Raw genomic sequence first — 20,128 nt, 5'->3', positions numbered from 1 at the left:
TTTAAGTTAACTTTATACTTATCACATATCAATTTAAATTGATAGACACTTTTGTTATTTTTTCCAATGGCCACTTCGGGGTTTAAAAATTCCATTTCTTTGAAAATTGATTTGTCATTAAGTGGCAGTCTTCTTTGCGTTTCTTCAAGTGCAGTTATGTAGAATTGTAGATAATCAGATTTTACCTGATGAGCACTGGCTTTTCGAAATGTTTTTAACAATTCTTCACATTCACTGCCGACATAAACATCATTTATTGGCAATAAAACATGAGATGACCTTATGACACAATCAATTTTCAAACATTCTTTTTTAATAAAATTTTGTCCAAGTTTGAAAAAAATTTTTGTTGACTCTGAATGTAAAACATGAACCAAAATTTTTTTCGACTGAAAAAGTGCATTTAATGAGTTAAAATAATTTAACACATATTTCAAAAAAAGTAAGTAAGCTTTATTTCACTCATTTGTAAGTTCAGTCAATATAACATCCGCAGATTTCAACTTATCCTGTTTAATTGCAAATTTAAAATATTCAACTAGAACTTGCCAATTATCCAATATTCTTTCAATGCATTTTTGATGAGACAGCCACCTGGTTGTTGATGTTCTTAATATTTTTCTTTTTTCTTTGTTCATCATTTCTTGGAACTTCTCTAGCTGAGAACATCTTTTAGAACTGCCGGAAATGTATGTTCCTATTTGTCTTACCAAATCCTCTGGGGCTCTTGGCAACATTAGGCAAGATTTGTTTGCTATGATGGCGGCAGTGTGGCATATACATTTGATTGTTATTACGTCGGGATTATCCTTCAAAAGTCTGGATGCGAACGAATTGTTTTGTCCGACCATAACATTAGCGCCATCGCAACAAGGTCCAATGATATTATCAAAGCGTATATTGAATGATAAAATACATTTTTTAAAAAGGCCATAAAGTGCTTCAGCGGTGCAATCAGCTCCCACGTGGATTAACTCCAACAATTGGACAAACGTTTTTTCTTGCTCCTCGTCATAATACCTTACAAGAAGACACATAGTTTTTTGTGAAGAAACATCAGTACTCTCATCCAATAGCACAGAAAATTTATATATTTGAAGCTTTCTGATTAGATTTTCCTTTTCTTCTCGGGATAAAACATTCTGAATAATTTTTGTACATTTAATTCGCCCTAATTGGCATTTTTTTATAATTGAAGAATCTGGTGCAATTTCTTTTAATAATGGAATTAAGTGATCAATAGCTTGAGCAGCTAAATTGTGTTCCGCAAAAAAAAGACTTAAGCGGATTTCGAAATCGGCCACATCATTTTTTTCAGGGACTTGCTTGCCAAAATATGTTTCCATTGTGTTGGTTTTTGTTTTTGAAACATTTTTTATGCATTTGGGTATTAGCATGTTTATTTAAATCTGATTTACCGCAATTTAATATTTTACCACAAGCCTTGCATCTGCATTTAAATTCGTCATCTTTGACCGGCTCCAGCCATCCCAGTAGCTTCTCGTCTCTCAACCAATTTGAACAAAATCGTTGTTTTCGGTATTTTTTTTGGTGTGTTTTCATCACCATCGGAAGACGAATCGGACATCTTTCTAAAATTAGTGATGTTTTAATAAATAATGTTTTAATGTCATTTATTACTTATAAACTTACTTATTAAATTGAAAGAGACCATTAACGATGGCGTACTTACATACATATATACATATGTATGTATAAAAATGGCACAAAACAAATGAACTGCATAAAAATGTAAGTGTTTTAGTCAGTGATTAAAATTACTAATATATTTGTAACCAAAATGCATAAGTATTTTCTCCTATGCATACGTATGTAATATTACAATATAAATATATTTTATGAGTATAATATATTTAATTGCTCCTATTCGAAATATTTCTAGTATTTTTGCTAAAAATATTTACCCATACAAACTATTGCATATTATAGTTTACAGACAAATATAAAATGTTTTCACTTACAATATATTACGCAGCAACTCGCTAACATATTTATAATACCCACATATATGGCATATGGCTTGCCTATAATATTAAAATATTTTCCTACACAAATTATTCGAAGTCAACAATATTGAAGCCATGCAAGCAGTAATTTACGAACATGAAATGTACGCAAGCAGAGCATATATGTGCCGACGAAAACACGAAACAAAACGATAGTCGCGACTATCAGGTTACAATATTTTTACTATCAAACTTAAATATTATTTACTATAGGAAATGACTTATGGTCTAAAATTTAACATTTCATGTTGAACTTGAAAAATTATAAAATGTGAAAAATGTATGCAAGATATAACCAAATTTTATTTAGAAAATAATATAAAACGTTTACATCTATGTATGTTTTATGTATATTATGGAAAAAATGTATGCATGAAATAACCAAATTTTAATTAGAAAATTTTTGAATTGAATTATTGAATGTATGTATTTATTAAATTTATGTGTAATTTTTATGTGGAGTATTAAAATGTATGTATTTGTATTGATTGTAATATAATTAGAAAAAATTATATAAATACTTAGAGGATCATATGAATGTAAAAATATTCTTAAATATGTATATGTAAAAAATTGTTTTTACAGGATATATTTAAACATATTGTTTGTAACAGGATGATATGAAATAAATTCAATATAAAGCAAGAAACAATAACAATAAGTTTGTAAACAGGTAGTAATGCATTAGTAGTGTCTATGAAATTATCAATAATGAAGGAAATTATAGGTATTTTAGAAATTTGTAACAGGATGGCAAAAAATTAAGAGGGGACATAAAAACATAAAAAGTTGTTTTTGTAATTTTACATTGTGAAAGGTTAAAACAACAAAAATGTATGAGTGTATTACATGTATACATGTATGTTTTTCATATGCATGTACATATACATATGTCACATTTCTATAAATTATTATTACATACTCTCAATTATTTTACAATAATGAATAAACAGGCGCAAAGAAAAAAAATATATATGTAGGTGTTAATAAATTCGCATATGCCATTGCCAACCTTTTGAATTTGCATGAGAGAGACTAAATAATATTTCTTTCCTCTTCTCTCCACCACAAATTCAAGTAAAACAAAAAAAGGATCTTGCGTAAACCATCGTTGAGGAATGTGCGTAAAATAATAAAGTAGGAAAGAGAAGTTCTACTACAGGTCATTTTTATGACGAATGTTTTTTTGCATCACACGTACATATCTTCTTCCCTCCACCAATTCAAAGATAAAGCATAAAATGACCTAGCGTAATCCACCGTTATGGAATGTGCGTGAAAAGTAGGAAAGAAATGTGCTGTTACAGGTCATTTTTATGACAAATGTGTTTTTTGTTATTGTTTCACACATACTTATTGTTTCACACATACTTATACATGTATGTATGCATATTTTTCTATGTATATTTTTCTTCGCGCCTGTTTATTCATTATTGTTTAAGATCATTGTGAGTATGTAATAATAAAATATGCATACATACACATATACACCAATTATAAATATACATATGTATGTATGTATGTATGTATGTATGTATGTATGTATGTATGTATGTCTGTATGTATGTATGTATGTATGTATGTATGTATGTATGTATGTATGTATGTATGTAAGTATGTGTGAAACAATAACAAAAAACACATTTGTCATAAAAATGACCTGTAACAGCACTTTTCTGTCCTACTTTTCACGCACATTCCATAACGGTGGATTACGCAAGATCCTTTTTTTTTTTTGCTTTACTTGAATTTGTGGTGGAGAGAAGAGGAAAGAAATATCATTATTATTTAGTCTCTCTCATGCAAATTCAAAAGGTTGGCAATAGCATATGCAAATTTATTAACACCTACATATATATTTTTTTCTTCGCGCCAGTTCAATCATTATTGTAAGATAATTGAGAGTATGTAATAATAATTTAAAGAAATGTGACATATGTATATGTACATTAGAGTGCTCCAAGCTTGTATGAAGGAAAAAAATATCCTACAGGAAAAGTTTTGTCATTAAACAATTTGTTTTGCATTTTATTGTCAAAGAATCGTAATGTACACAGAATTAGCGTTACAAATATATAAAATCACAAAAATTGCTTGAAAAATGTAAAAGTTATAAAAATTCCCCAGGCCATTATCGTGTCTCAGAGAACTTGAATTTGAAATGTGATATGAAAATAAACATATTTTTGAAAATATTCCAATAAAACAATTGTATTACTTAAAATCATAGCTGTAAAATAATGATTAATAATCGTAATCATTATTAATTAGATTATTTTTATTAAATAGGTAAAATTAATGATTAGTTAACGATTATTTTCAATTTTTTTAATTAATTATTGATTACGATTAAAAATAATCTAAAAAAAATCAGGGATTAATTGGAATTAATGAAAATAATAAAAAAATCAAACTTAATAAAAAAATTAGTTTATTATTTTTAAGGATTAATTTTGATTAATTTTGATAATTTTCCATATATTTAGTATAATTTCCTCCCAAATTGCACGAAACTCTTGATTTTTATTCAGAAATATGTGGACTAATAAATTCACAAAAGGTTTCATTTAAAATACACAACAATATAATAAAAAGGCTAATTTTGCAAAATATTACACAAAAATGAGTTTTTCTCGAAATCCGCTGAATTTAAATTGCAGGTACAGGCAAACTATAAGAGGTATTGACCTAATTTACTGTTTTTTTCCCTAATCTGTTGTCCATAAATCCCTATGAGTTCTCCCAAAAATATTGAAATTTGTTTAACAAAGTATCAAAAAAACTAAAATTTGAATTTTGAAACGACCGTTAATAATATCAAAATTTTTCGACCATAGCTGCGAACATGTTTACGTTATTCTATAAGGACAAAAACTCATATTCAAGTAACTACAGATGTACTTTAAGTAACACAATTGTTTTATTCAAATATTTTCAAAAATATGTTTATATTTTTATCACATTTCGAATTCAAGTGCTCTGAGACACGATAATGGCCTGGAGAATTTTAATAACTTTTACATTTTTCAACCAATTTTTGTGTTTTTTTTTTGTCTTTTTGTAACGCTAATTCTGTGTACATTACGATTCTTTGACAATAAAATACAAAACAAATTATTTAATGACAAAACTTTTGTGAAAACTGAAAAAAATGCATATTTTCCCCTTCTAAATGCATCTTCAAACTTTAGAGCCGTTGCGGCACCAGTTAACGTAGTCCTATTGACCTAAATTTTTGCATGACTTATTTTTATAACCCGTAGAACAATTTTAGGGGGGGGGCGGTTAAAATTCGAAACTTAGTTTTTTTTTGGAGCACTCTAATGTACATGCATATGAAAAACATACATGTATATGTATGTAATACATTCATACATTTTTGTTGTTTTAACCTTTCACAATGTAAAATTACAAAAACAACTTTTTATGTCCCCTCTTAATTTTTTGCCATCCTGTTACAAATTTCTAAAATACTTATAATTTCCTTCATTATTGATCATTTCATAGACACTACCTGTTTACAAACTTATTGTTAGTGTTTCTTGCTTTATATTGAATTTATCATCCTGTTACAAACAATATGCTTAAATATAGCCTGTAAAAACAATTTTTTACATACATGTATTTTTACATTCATATGATCCTCTAAGTATTTATATAATTTTTTCTAATTATATTACAATCAATACAAATACCAGGGTTCAGAAAAATTCTTTTATGAACACATAAATTTAAACATTTATGATAAATTGACACGAGTGTACTTTTAAAACTTTTTGTTGTATGCTCATTTTTGCAAATGAATAGCTAAGAATTGTTTTCGTTTTAAGCATTCTTAAATGTAAACATTTATTTTTTTTATTTAGGTACATATTCCCGTATATGAATTGTGAGAAGTAAAAAATGTAAAATGTATAAATTTGAGAGGCCTTCTCATCACTCTCATTAAAGTATATACTCATTAATGTTGTTTTTTGTTTTTTCTAATATGTGTTCGGACTTTTTGTAGTTTGTTTCTTATTTTCATATGTGCGTTGTTTGGTTTATTTGCTACTTTACAAAAATGAAAAAAAAAACAAAAAATGTTTTCTCATTTTTTGTTTTCTCATTTTTTTGTTTTTTTTTTCATTTTAATTTTTTCACAAACAAAAGATGTTTCATCATTCTTTTGCATTCAATACGTATGTATGTGGAAAAATATTTTGATTTTTTAGTTGTTAGGCACAACTTGTGTCTGTGTTTTTGTCATAACGGTTTACTTTAATGATGTTTTGTTTTGTGTTGTTTTTCATTTGTTGTTATAGGTATTTAAGTTAATTGTACTGCTTTATTTGTTTTTATAACGATTAATGAAAAACTGTGTACCTAAATATACAGTGTCTTACATAAGTATTGGAATTTAGGTATATTATGAAAAGAAACCAAATTTATTAATATTTTTTGTGTTCAAAATAAATAAATTAAATTCTTTTATTATCTAGACAGTCCTTAGGTTTCATATCACACATTTTAAAACTTGAAAAGTTGACATTTACTTAAATTAGTTTAGATCCTTGGCCAAATATATGTATATCCTTTCGGTTGATAGGTATAACCCCTTAAAACCATTTTAAGCAAAAAAAACATTCGATTCGAATTTTTGTGTTTTGTATAATATTTTGAAAAGTGAAATACAGGAAAAATTCGAATACCTGCTTTTGTGATTTAAATAAATGTAATTTTTTCCAAATTTTAAAGAGTGTGATATTAAACCTTAGAACTCTCTAGACAATACAACAAATTTTATTATTAATTTTACCAAAAAAAGTGTTATTAAATTATGTTTCTTTTCAAAGTACACCTAAATTCGAATACTTATGTGAGACCCTGTTCATACATATGTATATACATATGCACATTAGAGTGCTCCAAGCTTGTATGAAGGAAAAACATTTTGTCCATCCCCCCTTCTAGAATTGTTATTTGGGTTGTAAAACTATGTCATCGAAAAATTAGGCAGATAGGATAATTTTAAAATAATTTTTATTAAAACAAAACAAATTTTATATACATTCATATTTATTCATTGATAGAAGCAAAATCATTTGGTATTATGTTATCTGTAATATCAATATTTGAAAAATTTAGGAGCTCATAGTTAAGTTTTGTTATAAGTATATTAGAAAGAGACTTTTTGGAAAGTTTTGATCTTAGTTTTGTTAATATTGTAGACAACGCACTAAATGAACGCTCCACAGAAACCTGAGTAGCTGGTACTGCCAGTACGGTCTCTACAATTTGTATCATGTCCTTATTTTTGTCACATGATTTTATTCCAATATTCAAGCACATTTGTATCGAATGAAGCCCTTTCTCGTTCACAAAGCTTCAATAATTTTTGTTTTATATTTTCTCTATAGGTTTGTGAAGATAAGTTTTGAGTGTCCATTAAATGCTGAACGTGATGGTCTAATATGTTATATACATTTGATGTTGCAGCGGGAGTGTTGTCTTGTAAAGTGTAGCCTGACAAATTGGAACAATCCAAAATTTCTTGTTCATTTGAATTATTTGCCAATTTTTTAACCATTTCATGTACTGTAAGCAAATGATCATGTGCGTGAATGTTAAGTGAATGAATATTTGGAACCCTGACAAATACATACATTTTAATACTCCACATAAAAAATACACATAAATTTAATAAATACATACATTCAATAATTCAATTCCTAAATTTTCTAATTAAAATTTGGTTATTTCATGCATACATTTTTCCCATAATATACATAAAACATACATAGATATAAACATTTTATATTATTTTCTAAATAAAATTTGGTTATATCTTGCATACATTTTTCACATTTTATAATTTTTCAAGTTCAACATGAAATGTTAAATTTTAGACCATAAGTCATTTCCTATAGTAAATAATATTTAAGTTTGATAGTAAAAATATTGTAACCTGATAGTCGCGACTATCGTTTTGTTTTCGTGTTTTCGTCGGCACATATATGCTCTGCTTGCGTACATTTCATGTTCGTATATTACTGCTTGCATGGCTTCAATATTGTTGACTTCGAATAATTTGTGTAGGAAAATATTTTAATATTATAGGCAAGCCATATGCCATATATGCGGGTATTTTAAATATGTTAGCGAGTTGCTGCGTAATATATATGTAAGTGAAAACATTTTATATTTGTCTGTAAGCTATAATATGCAATAGTTTGTATGGGTAAATATTTTTAGCAAAAATAATAGAAATATTTTGAACAGAACCATTTTTTAAATATGCATATTTTTAAATATGAGGTAAATGCATATTTATTGCAAAGTCAAAAATAATAATATAAAAGCGTTTACTAATATTTAAACTCTGGTTTTAGTTTTTTAACTTGTCATTGTTATTAAAGATGCCACATATTTATTTACTTTATATTACAGAGGTATTACTAGATTTACGAAATTACAATGATACACTTAAAAAAATATATTTATTTTAATTTATAGTATACAATTGGAAGATATATAGTTTTTAAATGCTAAAAATTTTAAATTAAAAAAAATCCCTACAATTCGAAAAATCTAAGAAATCTTTCCCTTTTTCCTATATGTTAAATTTTTGAAAAAAAAAATCCCTACACTTGGCATCACTGATGCTTATAGATAGCGGAGTCGATTAAGCCATGTCCGTCTGTATGTTGAAATCTGTTTTTAGAGGAAATCTTCTGAAAATTTCATCAATAAAGACATATTTTTTTCATGCTTTGTTTAAAAGCAACAACAACACTGTGAATTAGAAAAAATGTACATGTGCGTGTATTTGATTTTATTCAGCTATGTATTTTGTTTTGTATGTTTGGATGCTGTTGGCTTCATTGAGTTATGTATTTTTTTCTTTGTTTTCTTTTTGATATTACAGATTCGTCACAGCCGAATATAGCACTCTTACTTGTTTTCATTTTATTTTGTTTTGGCAGTATATAATAAAAATCTAACCCCTTCTCTCATAGTGTGTAGGCAGCTTTAGAACTGATTTTGAAAGGTTGTGAGAAACTTAAATTTTTCAAATCACTCAAAAGTTCATCTTACTCTTTTTGACCGCTTTTAAGCATCGTACGTGAAATTGCAGTTATCCACAAAAAAACTGATTTTTTAAATAGTTTTCAAGCACTTTTTATTAAGAAAATCGTTTAATTTTTTTGGTATTGAAAATTTAAACAAATTGAAAATTCTATTATTTAAAACACAGTGTGTTTAGGCACATATGTATTTAGTGTTAGGTGCCCTATCACCAGTGTTGCCAAAACATTATTGGGAAAAAATGCTAGATTTTTCTCAAAAAAATGCTAAAAAGTGCTAAAAATTTTTAAAAAAGTGCTAAGAAAAAGTGCTAAGAAAAATAAATAGAAAAAATTGGCTTTATAGTAAAATATGAGACTTGTATTTCTTTAAAATTCATTTTCATACTTAAATATGAATAAAGAAATTGAAAATACATCTTTCCTTAAAAAAACATAAAAAATAAAATCTTAAATTCTTTTTTTTTAAAATCTGAAGTAAATTCTTAAAAAAAAGTCATTAAATTACTATTCAAAAATTAACTTTTAAAATTCATATTTGATCACATAAGTTGTCGAAAATAATTTGATGAATTTAAAAAATCCAGTCATTGTCATCGTCATTATCATCATTATTATTATAATCATAGCATTCACTCGATCCAATTAATTTCAGGTAATTCGTTGGGACATCGTATTGGTAACAACACTTTCCGCTTCCTTTTAATCCGTATCTAAAATGTTATTAAATTATATCATAAAGTTAAGAAACCAAAATTTAACAATAAAGTCTTACCTAATTGCTAAAACAGAATTTACTGTCTGTAGGTGTAATCGGTTTCTTATATTTGTCTTTACGATGTTCATTTGACTGAACACACGTTCAACGTCCGCATTAGACCACGGAAGACAGAGAAGTTTTAAAACAAAATTGGCAATCTCCTCGAATCTCTTGTTCCCTCCGGCATCTCTATATGCTTTTACCTCTGCCCAGAAAGATACTGTGTTATTTTTATTAATCCATTTTATATATTGAATGTTGGAATATTGGTCAATTATTTTTCCAATTTCTTCCTCGCTAATGCAAAAATAATTTTAAAATTGATAAAATTTCGCCCTTTTGGGAACTCAAAACGTTTTGTACCGAAAAAAAATCTATATTTTGTAAAATTTTTATATTGTCTGGTAATCTGAAATAAAGAAGGGGTTAGTTTATGTATTTTTTATGCGTATTTATATGTATGCTTACCTTTGTTTTTAATTGGGTAATTAATCCAACAACGAAGTTGATGCAATTATTCCTAATTTCTTGTACTTTATTTTTTCGAATTTTACCTGTGTTTTTTAATTTTTCCAGATGCATTTCGAATTCATAACCAAGACTACAGGTGTACAAAATTTTATCTTCGAAGTCGTCGTATAATACATCTATAATTTCGTTATCGAATATTTTTTTTTAAGGAAGTTAATTAATAGAGTTATTTCTTTTAAAAGGCGCGTTGGGTCATTTTCATTGCTTTGAAAGACTTTGTTAACAATTTGTATTTCATGCAAAACTGGTTTCAAAAAAAGTAAATATAGATGAATTGTTTCGTCCCTATACATTTCGTATAAGATTTTAGCTTTGTGGCATTTTTCATTTATGTTTGCCATTTCAAAATGTAACTTTAGTTCATCCCATTGGAACAATATTCTTACAACCGCAATTTCTACAGATAGCCATCTTGTGTCTGAAATTCTAGTAATTTTTAACGGCTCCTTAAAATAAAATAGGTTTAAAAATTATTATGCTGAAGTATGTAAATAATGAAAAAACACACTTTTCCATTCAAATTTTCGTATAAAGTTTTATAGGATTGTTGACGATTAGAGCTCTTTGAAAACCAGTTGAATGTTTCATAAACAATAAATTCCAAATTTGTGGGTAAAAAGTCTTTCAAGGACTGGTTTACTGCAAGCTGTAATGAGTGGCATACGCATTTCACAAGAACCAAATCAGGAACATCTTTTTTTAGTGCCACATGGACGCTTTTATTTTTACCAATCATTACATTGGCATTGTCAGTACCAATTCCGACTAATTTATTAATATTTAATTTAAATTTTTGCAGGGTATCTTTTAAAGAAATAACAATGCTTTCGGCAGTTCCATTAGGAATTTCTTCGATATTTAAAAATGTAGAAACAATTACATTTTTTCTTTGGCTGAAGTAAATTATTGCCAAACCTTGAAAAGAAAATGGAAATATATAGTTTAAAGATCTTTATGTACTAAAGAAACTTACCTAAAGTTTTTGTGAAAGATACATCTGTTGACTCGTCGATTAAAATACTGTAGTAACTATTGCCGATGTCATTGGTAAGTTCTTCATTAAAATGTGGGCCGAGGACATTTTTTATTATTTTGCTGCATTTTGTACGGTGTAGCTTTATTGATGCGCAGTCAAACTTTGCTTTACAAAGTTCACCTAAGTGGTCTACTGGCTTAATTGAGCTATGAACAGCAATGTACATACATAATGCAGCTTCCTGCTGTTGAAGTTTAAAGCTTACGGGTTTGAATGGAATGGGTTTATTTTTTGTAATATACCCAATAGCACTTTCATGTTTTTTTGTTTCTGCGTGTTTCTCCAAACAACTAAACTTCGCCAAAATATCGCATTTGCAATATATGCAGAAGGCTTTTCCAGAATCTTCGGACTCTTTTATCCAATCCTTAAATTTTTCGTTACTTAGCCATTCCTTACGGAATTTTTGGACATACATTTTATTCATGTTATCACTTTAAAAAACTTTATTTTATTATTGAATTTTTCTTTGACTTTAGTTAATTTAAAACAAAAATTTACTTGATTTGTTTTTTATTTTTTGTTTGTTTGCATGTGTGTGTGTAAGCAATTGTCAGTTATTTAAATTGTTGTCATTGTTGAAAACACTAATAATCCACACTGTTGTATTTTTTTAGTACCTACAGTGTTGTTAGTTAGCGATTTTAGTACATAAAATGTTAAACATATTTTGCGGAAAAATAGTTAAAATAATTAAAAAATTATTAAAATACGAAATGTTTAAAAAATGCCAAAAATGCTAAAAAAAAGTAAAAATGCTAAAAAAATTGCTAGGTGCTAGATAAATTTTTTTGGTGCTAAATGAGTTTAAAAAGTGCTAGATCTAGCACTAAAAGTGCTAAATTGGCAACACTGCCTATCACAAACACATGTTTAAAAGGTACTGCTGTTAAAGAGTTGGATTACATGTTATACTTTGTTCTTAAATATTATTAACTTTTGTCAACGAAAGCAGTTCATAATATTTATTTTAAAATTCTGTGAAAAGTCAATATTTGTTTAAAACCAACTCTAAAACCTAACTCTAAATTTGAATTAGTAACAACAATGTATATGTACACAGAAAAAAATAAAAATGAATTTCAATTATGAAATTGCTCATATTAATTAAAAAAAGTTTTGATTTTTCTCTAATCATCAAAATGATACTATTGATTAACTGAAAATTAAAAATGTTAATTGGAAAAAAAAACGTGGCAAAAATTTCAATTAAAACAGTATTATTGTAATTAATTCGTTTAATTAGAACTGGTGGCATATTTCAAATACGTCTTTAATGAATTCGATTAAATTCCTAATTAATGTAATTGTTTTTATTAAATATACATAAATTATTATACATAATTAAAATACATGAAGTATGTATTTATGTATGTATGTATGTATGTATGTATGTATGTATGTATGTATGTATGTATGTATGTATGTATGTTTGTATGTATGCAATCCTCACGATATTTTCAGATATACTTCATACCTTATAAAAACTCCTAGCATTCGCCGGGGTCATGCGCCAAGAAATAATGATCTAAAAAGAGACAACAAAAGAAAACTTAGAAATACGTTTGAGAAATCTTGATAAAAGCTTACCTTGTGTTAAGTCCACTGCTTTTTTTAAATGTATTAGGCATATAATGTGTGTAAATATAGAATCCCATCCACAAAATATCTAAAAGACACTATATTAAATTGCGTACACATTTTTTTGAATGAGAACTTTTTTTACTTACGTAGGTCCACATAACAGAGATGAATAAATTCCCGTCCATTTTGTGTTTCAATTGAAATAACACATTTTTTGTAAAATAATGAAAAAATTCTTTTCTGCAAAAGTTTTAAACTGTTTTTTTTTTTTTTTTATTTTATTTTTACAAATGTCAAAATATTAAAAATTTCAAAAATTCAAAAAGCAATTACAAAAAATAATCACATTAATTAAAAATATAATTCAATTAAAATTTTATACTGATTAACGTATTGAAAAAAATTACTGAATATTTTTTTCTGTGTATTTGAGCATTTAAAATTTTCACCAGACAGAGTTTTATTAAAATTCATATAATTTTATTTGTTTAAATTTTCAATAAAAAAATATACCTCTGCTCGTATAGTAGTACATATATATTTTTTTTACTTTTTAGTATTTAAAATACTGTTAAATATTTTTTAAAAAAGAAAATGCAACAAATAAATTAATTTATGAAAAAATACTATCCATTAGATACAAATAATAAATTGCCCTCTTTTATATTAATAGCCTAAAATTGTTAACCAATATGAACACAGAAGAATATATATACTTTATAGGGTCGGAAAATTATATTATAGAAATTACAAACGGAATGACAAACTTATATATACCCTTCTCACGAAGGTGAAGGGTATAAAAAACACATGAGTTTAAAACAAAATATAATTGTATAAGTTCAAATACAAAAAACAAAAAACAATAAACAATATTTATCGTAAAAGTTCAAAACTCTTTTGTTCTATAAAAAATTAAAGAAAAAACTTTTTTTATAATTATTTAACAAAAAGTTAATAATATATTATGTAAATAGTTTAAAAACTCTACATCAACAATTAATTCGTATATTTATTTTAGCATACAAGAAGACAAAATAAAAACAAGTATGAATTTATAGTCGGACATTGCCGACCATATGATACCCTACACCAGTTAGTATGTTAAATTTTTTTTACATAAACCATTTAATTTGTTTTATTATGAAATTATTTACTTATTGTTGACAAAAAAGAGATTTTCTACAAGAGGGTTCATAGGGGAGAAGGGGTAAATATGGGCCTATCCTTATAAGTTTTGCTCAATGAATTTACGTCTACTTCAAAGTCATTTATGTAGATTTTGATAATTATAAGTTAATTTTGACTTTTAAGTCATTTTCTGAAAGGGAGTTTGTATGGGGGCTAGGGTCAAATGAGGCCCGATCTCTATAAAAATTAGTATTGTCATTTATTGTTCTATAAAACTAATTTTTGTTGACATTATAAAACATTTAACGTAATTGTGAGCCTAAAGGCCCGATTCGGGGCGTACGGTTGTATGGGTGCTAGGAGAAATAATAGACCGATTTCAACCATTTTCAATAGCGTTCGTACCTAAACCTAAGGAAGTGTATGTGCCAAATTTCATCAAATTATCTTGAAAATTGTGACCCGAGGCGTGCGCACAAGGTTTACATGGACACACAGACGGGTATAGCTAAATCGACTCAGATTGGTATACTGAGCCGATTCTGAGCCGATTGGTATACTTTAAGGTGGATCTATGACCAATATTTTTGGGTGTTACAAACTTCAGCACAAACGCATAATACCCTCCCCTATAGTGGTGTAGGGTATAAATAGTTAGATTTAGCTAATTTCAATATGGCAATGCTTTGTATTCATAGAACAAATCCAAAATAATTTTTAAGGAAATAAATTTCTTTCATTTTTCTATTCACCAACAGATGACAAATATTTTAAAATGTGTAAAAATAGAAAAATAAACTAAATTGCTGTAACTTAAATGTTGCACTTCACGTTACTTCTTTGCAAATAACACCTTTTTCAACAAATTGCTAAAATTCGTATGGAAAAATTCTAATTTTAAAATTAAATTTTGAAATAACTCCATCTGTTGGCCGCTTCTGACATTGTGATTTGAAAATTATTTAACCTTTTAAACCTTTTGCCTTATCCACATGGCGTACAGTGCAAGAACTAACATTTGGATTTAATAAAATGCTGGTATTTTACGAGATTGCTAATTATACCCTTCACCTTCGTGAGAAGGGTATATATAAGTTTGTCATTCCGTTTGTAATTTCTATAATATAATTTTCCGACCCTTTAAAGTATATATATTCTGGATCCTTATAGATAGCGGAGTCGATTAAGCCATGTCCGTCTGTCTGTCTGTCTGTTGAAATCTATAAATAACGGAGATATGAGCAAAAATCCCAGACAAGCTCTGAAAATTTCATCAAAAAAGCCACATTTTTTTCATGCTTTGTTATAAAAGCAACAACAACACTGTAAATTGGATAAAGAAGTACATGTGCGTGTGTGTATTTGTTTTTATTCAGCTGTGTATTTTTTATGTTTGGATGCTGTTGGCGTCATTGAGTTGTATATTTTGTTTTTGTAAATTCTGTTCGTATATTTAGAAGTCGGTTGGTTTTATTGCGTTGTTTATTTTGTTTTTGTTTTTCTGTGTTTTTCTTTACGTGTGTTCAGATGTCTGTTGTTTTAGATGTCTTGTGAATTTTGTTTTTTATATCGTTTAGCGCTGTTGTTGTTCATTTTGTTTTTCTTTTGGTGTAATAATAATGTAGACGGGAAAAATTTAAAATTTATAAAACTAATATGTTTAAAATACACTATGGTGAAGGGTATATAAGATCCGGCACAGCCGAATATTACAAAATAATTATTAAAATTTATAGCTATTTACATACTATCCTAATATTCTATTTACAGTTTTAATCACATGTTTTGGTTTCTTCAAGTCTAATTCTTTTATTTTATACAATATTTCTTTTTGGTTATTTGTATTACATATCTTATTATACCCTCCACCACCATCAGTGGTGATAGAGGGTATATATAACTTTGTCATTCCGTGTGTAACACCAAGAAATATTCATCTGAGACCCAACAAAGTATATATATTCTGGGTCCTTATCAAATTCTGAGTCGATTTAGCTATGTCCGTCTGTCCGTCTGTCTGTGTAAAACACGCTCACGATAAAACGAAGCAATAGAATTCAACCAAATTCACCCAAAATGTTCTTTGTTTTCCTAAGTTGTTTGGTATTGAAAATGGGCAAAATCGGTTCACATCGGGAAAGGATATGAATCAAAATTTGAAAAAACCTCGAAAAAAATGAGCATTTTTTACACATTCTGATGTAATTTTCTCGAAAACTATGCAAGATAATTTCATAAAAATTGCCACACAACAGCTTAATCTCTGCGTAAAATCGCCAGAATCGGTCCACAATTTCATATACCTCCCATTCAAAAGTACATATTCGCGGAAATTTGGTTTTTTGTTAATAACTTCCGTTGTAATGTCGATATCTTCACCAAATTTAAGAAATGAAAATTTCATGACAATAGAGTTTATTCAGAGGAAAAATTTTTTGGATGGGTTCATAATTGGTCATAGCTCCCATACAAGGTCCCCTCCCGAAAATCACTTAAACGCGCATAACTCATTACCAAATTAAGATATCGATATAAAATTTAGTACAAGTATTGTTCTTATATACAGAAATATTACAGTGAAAGCTTTTTTGGATCGGTCCATAATTGGTGATAGCTCCCATACAAGGTCCACTCCCGAAAATCACTTAAACTCGCATAACTCACTACCAAATTAAGATATCGATAAAAAATTTAGTACAAGTATTGCTCTTATATACAGAAATATTATAGTGAAAGCTTTTTTAGATCGGTCCATAATTGGTCATAGCTCCCATACAAGGTCCCTTCCCGAAAATCACTTAAACGCGCATAACTCATTACCAAATTAAGATATCGATATAAAATTTAGTACATGTATTGTTCTTATATACAGAAATATTACAGTGAAAGCTTTTTTGGATCGGTCCATATTTGGCTCGATAGCTCCCATACAAGTTCCCCTCCCGAAAATCATTTAAACGCCCAAAACTCATTACTAAATTAAGATATCGATATAAAATTTGGTACAAGTATTGCTCTCATATACATAAATATTACATTGAAAGCTTTTTTGGATCGGTCCATATTTAGTCATAGCTCCCATACAAGGTCCCCTCCCGAAAATCAGTTAAACGCACATAACTTATTATTAAATTAAGATATCGATATACAATTTGGTACAAGTATTGTTCTTATATACAGAAATGTTACAATGAAAGAGTTTTTAGATCGGTCCATAATTAGTCATAGCTCCCATACAAGGTCCCTTCCCGAAAATCACTTAAACGCGCATAACTCATTACCAAATTAAGATATCGATATAAAATTTAGTACATGTATTGTTCTTATATACAGAAATATTACAGTGAAAGCTTTTTTGGATCGGTCCATATTTGGCTCGATAGCTCCCATACAAGTTCCCCTCCCGAAAATCATTTAAACGCCCAAAACTCATTACCAAATTAAGATATCGATATAAAATTTAGTACATGTATTGTTCTTATATACAGAAATATTACAATGAAAGTTTTTTTTGGATCGGTCCATAATTGGTCATAGCTCCCATACAAGGTCCTCTCCCAAAAATCACTTAAACGGAAATAATTCATTACTAAATTAAGATATCCATATAAAATTTGGTGCAAGCATTGTTCTCACTTAAAGAAATATTACCACAAAATCTTTTCCGATCGGTCCATAATTGGTCATAGCTCCCATACGAAGTCCTTTTTCGAAAATCTCTTAAACGCACATTACATATTACCAAATTAAGCTATTGATACATAATTTGGAAAAAATATTAGTTTTGTATACTTATATTTCTCCTATACTAGGTCCAGCCCCTAAAAGCGCTTTAACCGTATTTATAGAGCATTATCAATTTGTGTTGAACAAAATTTCATGTAGAACAAAATTATATATGTATTTGTATTTTAAAAATCTCTAAATCTTTCACACACATACATACATACATACATACATACATACATACATACATACATACATACATACATACATGCAAATTACTAAATTAATAATGTTCAATAAATTTTGGAATTGTAATAGATTTGGTATTTTTTCTATTAAAGACATGAGAAAATTTATTTCTACAAATATTTCATCAATTAGAATAGTAATAACATATAAGTAGCTGGTGGAGGGTATTTAAGATTCGGCACAGCCGAATATAGCACTCTAACTTGTTATTTATATAATTATTTTTATACCCACCATCAAAAAGATAGAGGGTATATTGATTTTGTCATTCGGTTTGTAACACATCGAAATATTGGTGATAGACCCATAAAAGTGTATATATTCCGGGTCCTTATTAAATTCTAAGACGATCTGGCCATGTCCTTTCGTCTGTCTGTTGAAATCATGATAGGAACAATACGAGAGTAGCTAGACAGTTGAAATTTTGCACAAACATTCTCTATTGCTAAGGTTTGTTTTGGTCCACTTTTTCGGCCTAAAAATTCGAGTGTAGCGATGAAATTTGGTATAACAAAGTTTATTACGAACCAAAACCTCTTTACCAATTTTTCTTAGGATCGGCACATAAGCGACCCTCATTACTGGCCCAAAAATGCGAGTATAGCGATGAAATTCGGTATAAGTAAGTTAGTGTCGGCCCATAAATAACCCTACCCCCATATAAGGTCATCTTCTGAAAGTGATTTTAACACCAATTGTTTCAGAATCATTTTTTGAGTCGATTAAGACATGTCCGTCTGTCCGACTGGCTGGCAGGCTGTCTATGTAAACCTTGTGCGCAAGGTACAGGCCTTGGGCCAAGCATGTTTTGTGGCACAGGGAGGAAACCTAGCTCTCATACAACCGTACCTCCCATTTGGACTTTTTACGACAAAATTACTATTGTCACAAATAAGTTTTATATAAGTATAAATGACACGCTAGTACTTTTAGTAACCAGTAGTTTATGATTCACTAAAGATGTGTACTGACTGCTGTCGATTAAAGAAATTGCTAGTATTAGCAGAGGTTCCTACAGCTAATACTTCCAATTCCTCTACGCTAGTACTGTTAGTAACCAGTAATTTAAAATATACGGGATCTGTTCAGCTCCAAAAAGATTCCCAAGATTTTATATAAAAATAAAACAAATGTGTATTTCAAATTTATTAGAGATGAAGATTCTCTTTATTTAAACCAAAATATTACCTCGTAGAAGTAGATGGTTTTATAAATGTAATTGCACGTAGTGCTTGTGTCGTAGACAAATCAAAAGTGATTTATAATGTCAAACGAAACAAGCATAAATTTGGTGGCAAACAATATTTAAGCACCGTTAGCGGTTACTCGGTAGAATCTTCCAACAAAGTTGCAAAAAAGGGAAGCTTTATAGGATTCTAACGTTGTTATAAATAGTATTTCAAAATGGTAGTTAAAACAATTTTAAATTAAACATTGCCGGCCACCTTGCAATACCTTAGGAATTGCAAACGATTTTAAAACGATGAAGATTTTTAAGAAGTCTCTCGACTTTCCCCACAGAACCTAAGTCCCGAAGGTGGATTTTTAAGAAGTCTCTCGACTTTCCCCACAGAACCGAAGTCCCGCAGGTGGATTTTTGGAAAGTCTCTCGACTTTTCCTACAGAACCGAAGTCCCGCAGGTAGATTTTTATTTAATATAAGTAATATAATATATATAAGGATAATAAATAATTAGGTAAAAACATGAATAAGGTAATAGCAACATAAATATATTTCTGTGAGCATTTTAAAATGATAATAAATTAAAGGTTAAAAAGCGTTAGACCACGTAGAATACGTTAAATTGTCGATATATGTTTCAAAATCCCTAGGATTAGCTGGACCTGTCAGTATCCAACCAAATATAGTTTTCTGTGCCAATAATGACCCTAATACGTTTTGTTGCATTTCTGGTAAAATAATGCGTGTGTATAAATCTGCTCCGATAAGGTCTACTGCTTAAAGAGTCGAAGGCAAATTTCCTATTATTTCTGGTAAAACAAATGCGTTAGTTGA

The 20,128-nt window shown here is 28.4% G+C and overlaps 2 protein-coding genes across 2 annotated transcripts; both read right to left on the bottom strand.

The window, feature by feature from the left end:
- Positions 1-431: 431 nt before the first annotated feature.
- Positions 432-1,671, bottom strand: LOC124419672 (protein ZBED8-like). Its single transcript, XM_046949970.1, has 2 exons — positions 1,654-1,671; positions 432-1,592 (listed from the first exon to the last, which is right to left on the bottom strand). The coding sequence occupies exon 2, from the start codon at positions 1,395-1,397 to the stop codon at positions 459-461; it is 939 nt and encodes a 312-aa protein (XP_046805926.1). The 5' UTR covers positions 1,398-1,592; positions 1,654-1,671; the 3' UTR covers positions 432-458.
- Positions 1,672-9,598: 7,927 nt separating this feature from the next.
- On the bottom strand, positions 9,599-11,870 carry LOC124419584. Its single transcript, XM_046949653.1, has 5 exons — positions 11,359-11,870; positions 10,894-11,300; positions 10,409-10,831; positions 9,870-10,059; positions 9,599-9,807 (listed from the first exon to the last, which is right to left on the bottom strand). Exons 1-3 carry the CDS (start codon positions 11,846-11,848, stop codon positions 10,502-10,504), a joined length of 1,227 nt encoding a protein of 408 aa, XP_046805609.1. The 5' UTR covers positions 11,849-11,870; the 3' UTR covers positions 9,599-9,807; positions 9,870-10,059; positions 10,409-10,501.
- Between the last annotated feature and the right edge of the window lie 8,258 nt (positions 11,871-20,128).

This window comes from Lucilia cuprina, chromosome 4, assembly GCF_022045245.1.
Source record: "Lucilia cuprina isolate Lc7/37 chromosome 4, ASM2204524v1, whole genome shotgun sequence".
Classification (NCBI taxonomy): Eukaryota; Metazoa; Arthropoda; class Insecta; order Diptera; family Calliphoridae; genus Lucilia; species Lucilia cuprina.
This window is presented reverse-complemented; position numbering and strand designations above follow the sequence as displayed.

Excerpts from the sequence above, each read along its gene's own strand:
- LOC124419672 (XM_046949970.1), bottom strand. The coding sequence starts at position 1,397 with ATGCTAATACCCAAATGCATAAAAAATGTTTCAAAAACAAAAACCAAC.
- LOC124419584 (XM_046949653.1), bottom strand. The coding sequence starts at position 11,848 with ATGAATAAAATGTATGTCCAAAAATTCCGTAAGGAATGGCTAAGTAAC. Across the intron at positions 11,301-11,358 it reads ATCTTTCACAAAAACTTTAG|GTTTGGCAATAATTTACTTC; the intron begins GTAAGTTTCTTT and ends TTTCTTTTCAAG. Across the intron at positions 10,832-10,893 it reads ACGAAAATTTGAATGGAAAA|GAGCCGTTAAAAATTACTAG; the intron begins GTGTGTTTTTTC and ends TTTTATTTTAAG.